The sequence below is a fragment of the Triticum urartu genome, chromosome 5A (genome assembly GCF_056163025.1).
Source record: "Triticum urartu cultivar PI428250 chromosome 5A, HENAU_Tu73, whole genome shotgun sequence".
NCBI classification, from domain to species: Eukaryota; Viridiplantae; Streptophyta; class Magnoliopsida; order Poales; family Poaceae; genus Triticum; species Triticum urartu.
The window spans coordinates 578,023,293-578,031,837 of NC_141877.1; the positions used below are offsets into that span (position 1 = coordinate 578,023,293).

The following is an 8,545-nucleotide window of genomic DNA, read 5'->3' on the forward strand; positions in this document are numbered from 1 at the left end:
GGAAAAGGGTTCCCGTCCAGAACAAGTCTCCAGACGACGGTGCACTAGGCCCCACGGTGGGCGCCAAATGTCGGGGGTTGGGTGCGACATATGCCAATGGATGGCTTATCATGGTGGGGGCGAGTAGAACGTCGCCGGTGCCTGGAAACGGGATGAGGCGTGGACACGAACGCCGGCGTACTTTACCCAGTTTCGGGGCTCTCCTAGGAGATAACACCCCTAGTCCTGCTCTGCGGGGTTTCCGCACGATCACTAAGGCAAAGTGAATACAAGGGCGCTCCTCGAGCTGTATGCTGAAGGTAGGAGAAGGCAGGGTCAGCTCTTTCCCCCCTCTATGATCTGGTCTAGTTTTAATGGATCAGAACCCTTTGCATGGGTGCCCTGGGGGGTTTATATAGGCCTACCCCCCAGGGGTACAATGGTAAACTGTCTGGGCGCAGGGCCCAGCCGTCGGTCTCTTCGCCTGCCGGCCCTTCTGCCGACTGCTGGGGCCCGCCGATTGATGGGCCCCGTCGACTGGTCTGGTACGGAGCCGACAAGCCGTACCCGCCGCTTGCGGGTCTTGCTGGCTGCTGATTACTGTAGCCGTGCCTCTAACAACGCAGGCTTGGTCATGGGGTCGTGGCTACAGCCCCGCCGTCTGGCGGGTGATCACTGTAGCCACTCCATGTCTCGTCCGGTTGATAGCGCGGGGAACCCATGGGAGGGGCAGGCCGACTCCCGGGGGCCGGCTCCCTACGGGTCTGATTGGTGGCGCCCTCGCCATCTTCCAGACTCTCGCTGACTGGTAGGGCCCGTCATCCGTGGACCGTACCGTCAGGCCGTCGTGGGCACAGACTCCGACCACTGTTGCTGATGTCAGGGATGGCATGGCAACAGTGCCGCGCCAGACAGAGATCTCCGTTGGTACAACGCACTGTGGTCTAGCCATCTCTTGGAAAAGGGAAGGGAGTGGGCTTTACTATTGCCACTCCCTGTCCCATCCCCCTGATGAGGGCATGAGCTTTGTTGGTGCCGTGGGCCGACTCCCCGTGGCCTGCTTCTTCGGAAGCCGCCAGGCGGAGTCGGCCGGTCTTGACCTCGCCTCTAGGACTCGGACGCATGCAGGCAGCCGACTTTCCTTCTGCCGTCCTCCAGAAGGCGGTTCTTCATCTGTCGTCTCGAGGGGCGCAGTCAGCCCCGATGTCTTGAAAGGTTTTGGGCCTCGGGTTAGCCTACCCGTGGCCCATTACTCCGACAACCACCATGCCAGGCAGATTAAGGCTGACTTGCCGGTCAGCTCGCTTGAGGTCTCCCACATCCATGTTGAAAAAATGTTTGAAATGTATGCGGACAACATTGGATGGCGACCTCCCACGTCTATGTCGGCGAATTAATCCCCTATGTCTACAAACGGATGCAGAAGAAAATTTGTGAGTCACCGTTGGAGATGTCCTTAGCTCGTACCTAACTTACACTGCAGCGAATTACACATAATTTAGATGGTTATAAGTTTTTAATGGTAAAATCAGCACAACGGGGTTCACTAAGAGATGACATCACTGTCAACTACGGGTGGTGACATTAATGTCGAGATTTGCTGATTCAATCTCTCGGAGATCTTTTATATTAAAAGAATTGTCAAATGTTCGTGTGCATTCTTATTGTACGTGTGTGTTTGTAAGCGCTTGCGCATACCACGTTTCTCTGAAAAAAAAGAAACATCATGCCCCTTCTGTCGGACAAATTGCGGGTCCCATTTGTCAGCCAAACAGAGTTCAGTGGAAGCCAACATACAAGAGTCCTGGGAAAAAAAACATACAAGAGTCCACGCGTGGTGGCTGCGGTTTGCAGTTGGAGGCCGAGCCGGAGACGAGACCTCGTCCAGTCCGCCTTCCCATCGCAGTCCGCACGCAACAAGAAACAAACCAGTTCCAAATCTACTCCGCTTCCGATCTGGGCCGTCCAGTCCCCGTCCGCAACTTCTTAAACCGCGGCGAGCCCAACCGAACCCCACCCCGGACCCAAACAAACAACCCTAGCCTTCCGCGTCGCCCACGCGCGCCTCGCCTCCGCCGCTTTTCTCTCCGCCCCGAAAACAGACTCGCCGCCCCCCCATCCCATTGCCGTCCTCCTCGCCGACCGATGGCGCTGGAGACGCGGAAGCTCTACGTCGGCGGCCTCCTGCCGTCGGCGCAGCAGGAAGAACTCAAGGAGCACTTCAGCCGCTACGGCGAGGTGCTGTGCGTCCGGGTCGTGCGAGACTGGGAGTCGGACCAGTGCCGCGGCTTCGCGTTCGTCGAGTTTGCCGACGACGAGGGCCCGCGCGCCGCGCTCCACGAGAAGGAGAAGGCAAACCACGTTTTCGGCGGCCGCACGGTGAGACTCCTCCTCTTTTTTTTTTCTTTTTTTTTTTGAAACGCTCGACTGAATCTGTGGTGGCGACTGCTGTAGGCGTTGTTAGGGCATTCAAAACTTGTTTATTAATCATAACTTATTTGGGTATCGTCGATTCGTTTAGTAAATTAGATTTGTTCTGGTTAATGCTGTTTACCGTCAGCTTTAATTCTTAAAGAAAGGCATTGCTTTCTTTCTTAATTTCCTGTCTAGAGTGTTATCCTGTAGATAATCTGTAACAAGAGTTGCTTGAATTCCTTTTGGTTATGAACACTAGAGTAAGATACAACGCCACTTCAAATGTCTTCCGCATAATTATCGCTAGATACAACGCCACTTCAAATGTCTTCCGCATAATTTTTTGTTTGTTAGTCATATATCTAAATTATGTTGTTTTTTTTTGCCTATTTTGCCAGGTGGATGTTAAACGAGCTCGAATCAGGCCAATGCGGTATGAAAATGATTCATCATTCTACCAACACACTTCAAATCATAGCCCAATTCAGAGCCCAGTTCACAACCAGTGGTACACTCAGTCTTCTAGTAATAACTCATATGTTGGTAATGGTCATAGAAGCTATGATGCAAAAAAGGTTTTTGTTGGTGGTCTACGAGGTAACATCACCAAAGAGCACCTCCAGAGCTATTTTGAGAAGTTCGGTACTATAACAGACGTTGTTGTGATACGTGAGGGGGCTACTCAGAAATCACGAGGCTTTGGTTTCATTACATTTGATTCAGAGGAGGCAATGGCAAAGGTCTTGGAGAGTAAATTCCATGATTTGAATGGAACAAAAGTTGAAACTAAGATTGCCATTCCTAAGGATCATAGCTACTATCAGGACGGGCGACAGTATGGTCCAATGATATGGGATGGCAACAATTCTCCCATTGGCTATGCTGGAGTATACCCACCTCAAATGCAATATGTTATTAATAATCACTATATGATACCTATACCACAATATATGTATTCACCAGCTGGAGAGTATGGCTACATGATGAATGGAGGAGGCCCCTTGACAAGGCAGGGTCCACTCTATACAGGCTATCCAACACCAGTTGGATATGGATATAATTATATGAATACAAATCGTTTTGGTGCTCAGATTGTGGATTCTAGAAGTGGTAACAAAATGATTGAAGACATAACAGAGCAACAACAAGTGGAGCAACAACAAGTGGATCTACCTGGTACCAATAATATTTCCAAGCAAGAAACTTCAGGCATTGAGTACGAATCTGAATCTTTAACATATTGTTATTTGCATTATCTAATACCTTTTTCTCGTCATTATAGCCAAATATTTTTTTGGTAGTAAATTAAGGTACACACAAAATGATTTTAGATTTTGAATATTCCATAACTTTGTAATTGCTCCTCGTTCAAATTATTACCTTAGTGGTAAGTGCAAAAGGAGGAATCATTAAACATTGATGAGACACTAGACTTATTTATATCAAATTAATATTTCCTGTATTTATTCTAACCTATACATGGTATATCTGAATGGAATGAACCCATAGCTGATGATAGAACTAGAATAGATATCTTTTGTTTTCTACTCACGCGAGCCCATATCCTTTCTTTTTTATCAATTGCTAATTCCGATCCCCCCCCCCCCCCCCCCCCCCACAATCTGATATTATAGTGCCAGTGCGTATCGTACTAATCTGAACTTCTATAAATGTGTTAGACCATTATTTCTTATATTCACCCAAAATACTTTCTTACTAGTTCATCAATCTTATCTAACAGCCTGTTGCCATACTTTCTGCATTGTTTAGTCTTCTTTTGTCCCTCTAACCGCTTGATCCAATAGTTAGTCTCTATGTATAGATAGTCTTGATTTGGTTTGATTGAGGCAATTATGATAATGATTCTCCATAATACGCTCCAGACCATAATAACTCAATGCATACTGACTCGGCTAATCTCCTAATGCATGCAGAGACATACTAGCTGCAACACAATTTGTAGGAGCAGAGCTCATGGCACAACACACTAAAAAACATCAACAAGTGTTTTTATATTAGCTAGCCATTTGTTTAGAAATAAAAACCCAAATTGCTACTTGTTTATAAGTTTGTATTTATTCAAAGGCTGAGATAAATATACGCTAATTCAGTAACAGAAATCCATCTAAGGAATGAGAATATGTGCTCCATTAATGAAGGTATCATTTGGTGAACTAATATACTGATAATGAGATCGTGGCTGCTGTTTACTGAAATGCATGTTATTTTGCAGCTACATATGTTATACATGCACACTGACTAGTAAAACATCATTCATGAATACCATCAATTGTAGATGTAGATTTCGGATGATGCCAGTTGGGCCCTGTTAGGATGGATGCCATAACAATGAATCTGATTGTTATTTTATCAACCAATTTTCCTTTGTGTTCATGTATCTGAATTATGGACAAAAGCAGAACACACTTATCAGTTGTCATAGTCCTTGTTGCTTTGATTATTCTGTTTTATGTGCAAATACATTGGCTTAATCAATGATATCTAGTACTCCCTCCGTTCCTTGATATAAGGTGTATAGATTTTTGAGAAAACATCCAAAATATAAGGTGTATTGCGTTGAACAACTTGTTTGGATAATTTTTTTTAGGCATTTGATTACATTTCCTTATATTAGGCAAACTCCTCTATTTTCTCATGTCAATTAGTCAAGTGTAATCTCTCCCAAAACTTGTGAAATTTACCCTCCACGTGCGTTCTTTAATTTCCGTGCCAAAAACTATACACCCTATATTCAGAAACGGAGGGAGTATTTTGAAATTCCAAGTCTTTGTCCCCAGGAAGTCAGAAATTAGCTGTATCTACTCTCCTTATTTGTATTCAGTTTGCCGTGTTTCACTCCAATAGTAATCTTTAATTAATTCTTCTACGTATCTTATCAGTTTGCGTTGGTAATAATATATTTATCTAATGTACATGTGCAGTGACCAGGCTACTGTTACAACATTGTAATGATGGACAGCAACTTGTTATCTGGGAACTCGGCAACTGTGAAGAACTTGAGATGAAATTCTTTGGTGACAATACATGTGTGGAAATCCTGCGCCTACTTTGGACCTTGTGTACATTGCAACCGGCAATAGACCCTCCTGTACCATGTTTAAACTCTATGTTACTGCCGTTACATTTTTCGTGGTGATGAACCTGTTTTGGAATTTGTCTGGGTTACACATGTTACCTGTGCGTGGTTATCTGCTGAAGTTTCATGCATGGTTATTTTGTTACAGTTTTTTTAGCAGTTGTTTATGAGCTTCGTGCGCTGAGTGGTGACATCTGACATTTTAGTCAGATGCATAGGCAATATTTGAGTGCTATCAGTTTAGGTTGGATTGGGAAAGTAATGTTTCAGTATACTAGGACTCTTGGAGTGGATGTAAGGTGCAGTTCTTTCGGCGGCTTCTCACTAATAAGTCGCCCCACCTCTACCTTCTCCTATAATCCTTTTCCTACTTTTTTTCTGGCTTCTGAACTAGTTAGCGATAACTAGCTTAGAAGCCCGAAACAATTAAGGGAACGGCTTATGAGAGAAGCTAGGGAGGGGGTGGCTTATAAAAGAAACCAAAGAACTGTGTCTAAATAGGAAATTTGTAGTTAGATCTCTTATCCATATATATACTTAGTTTTTTATTTAGGGCCTACTTAGTTACATGATGCAAGTCCAAGCTGAAGTAATTGAAAACTACAGTGCCATGTGGAAACTTAGTTTTTTCTTATTAGGGGAAACGTGGAAACTTTTTTTTGAGCAACTTTTTTAGGGGAAACGTGGAAACTTGTATGTTTAAGGGTTTGACAACTTCATCCGCAAAAAGAAAAAGGCTTTGTAACTTGTTGCCAAACATTTGGGCTTTAAGGCACAGGCTACAAGCCCTCCTAAGCATCCGCTCCTGCCTCCTCGTAAGAAGTACAGTGTCATTGTCTCAAAAAAAAAGAAGTACAGTGTCATGTCTAAACTTGTTACCAAATATTTGGGCTTTGAGCTACAAAGCTTCCCAGCCGTTCTCTCTCAAGCTTCCCTGTTTTTTTTCTTTCGGAAAGGCTGAAGGTATTGTTTAGAAAAATATTCTTAGAGAAAGAGGATGCCGAAGTCTTTCTTACTCCAGCATCCGTGAGCGAAGCTCCTTGCTGCTGCCTCTGGACCTGCGTCTCAATGTAGCAAATTTATTGAAACATAGGGGCTTGTAGAAGCAGCAGTAGGGAAGTTGTATAGGATGTAGTCCAGAAAATGTTGGCAACTACGATATGCGTATGAAATCGCCACCCTAGAGAAGAAAAATGTTGGGGATGTTTTGTAAAATGGCCTACCATCTTCGTCGGTCGGAACTAAAGTGGATGGACAAAGATACACGACCACATTGTCCACTTTGCAGGACATCACCGAGAGTCCTAGACAAACCTCTAGACGAAACCGGACCCGAAGAACCAGATCTAAGGACACTCCTCATAGGCATCACAAAGATACAAAGAAGCACCACAGGAACAGACGCGAGGCTAGAAGACCTTGTTCCATGCCAACTGTCTCACTATCGTCTCGCCACCATCCATCAACGACAACACCTAACTTTATTTCTAACCCTACCGACACCGGGTTGAACCTACGAGATCCTCGCTCCTTCCCCTCGCCAGAATCGCCGAGGAAGAGGATCCGCCCCTGGTCGCCTAGGTCATAGAAGCGGGAAGGAGAAGAAAACACGTCATGTCTAGTCTATTAGACCGAGCTTCCCTATTCGATGTGTAGAATTATGTGATACATGTTTAGCAACATGTTACTCCCTCCGGTCCTATTTAGTCTACATATAATTTTTTTCTAAAGTCAAAGTATCTTTACGTTGACCAAATTTATAGAAAAAAAGTATTAACATTCACAATGTCAAATAATTACTGTTAGGTTCACCGTGAAATGTAGTTTCATAGTATAAATTTGGTCAAACTTATTAAGTTTGACTCGACAAAAATCCAATACACAGAGTAAAAAAGACCGGAGGAAGTACTCAAATTTAGAGACTTTTTCATTTGTGGAATTCTAAAACATCGGAAAGAGAAAAGGAAAGGTGTGGGACTAAAATTTTATGCCTTCACAAGATCATAGAAGATTAGTTGAACCATAGGGAAATCATACGGGATTTAACCAAAGTATATCACTTAATAAAATATCAAAAATACTATGCAGTGAATGTTCACTGGGGGGCCAACACTGGCGAACGTTCTCTTCACCGTTGCACGGATCTTGGCACAGGCTCCTGGACACACAGGATAGCTGAAGTCGTTTGCTGTCAGTTGATCTCCTGGTGAACCTTCTCTGGTTTTTTCCAATAATTACACGGCCAAGGTTGTGTGCTCGTGGGGTTCAAACCCGCCACCTCCCGCGTGGGGGAGCCGAGAGCTTACCAGTTGTCCAGTGGGTGGGTTGTGAACACTTGGGACCGAAAATGCCATCTGTTTTTAAAGCTAAATCTGTTCTAAATTCCATTTTCATTTAAATAATTCTGAAACTCCTGAATTTTTATATTTTTGAAAGAACAAAAATCCCTATTATTTTAAAGGAGATTTTTTAACATGCCATATGCATTTTTCCATTTATAGATAGCATTGCATTCTTTTTCTAATTGTATGTACCATGTCAATTTTATTATAGGTCACATGGCAGTTTTTTTATTAAGAGATTGACATTTTAATAAGTAATAACATGGCGGTTTCTTTATTGGTACGGCAATTTTTTTACATTGACATGGCGGTTTTATATGAATTTTTGCACATTAGACCGACTCAAGAAAAAAAACATAATGGCATTTTGTATTTGTTCGGTTATTTCCTCTTTTTCACCTGATGGCATTTACATTAGAAAAATTCAAAATGGCAGTTTATAAATTTTCAAACTATGTCACATGGTTTTATTTATTTATTATAAGAGATGTAATTTTCTGATTAATATATGGCATTCTTATTTACTTGAGAGATGGTATTTTTTATTATTAAGAGATGTCATTTTTATTTACTTAAGAGATGGCTTTTTTAATAGATGGCATTTATTATTATTAAGAGATGGCATTTTTTAATTAAGAGTCGACAATTTTTATTGTTCAGAGATGACATTTTTATATTAAGAGATGCGATTTTTACTATTTAGAGATGCCAT

General features: G+C 43.0%; 1 protein-coding gene across 1 annotated transcript; it reads left to right on the top strand.

The window, feature by feature from the left end:
• Window positions 1–1,972: 1,972 nt before the first annotated feature.
• LOC125510708 (RNA-binding protein 1) lies at window positions 1,973–5,603 on the top strand. Its single transcript, XM_048675960.2, has 3 exons — window positions 1,973–2,358; window positions 2,793–3,610; window positions 5,337–5,603. Exons 1-3 carry the CDS (start codon window positions 2,125–2,127, stop codon window positions 5,362–5,364), a joined length of 1,080 nt encoding a protein of 359 aa, XP_048531917.2. The 5' UTR covers window positions 1,973–2,124; the 3' UTR covers window positions 5,365–5,603.
• The last annotated feature ends 2,942 nt before the right edge of the window (window positions 5,604–8,545 follow it).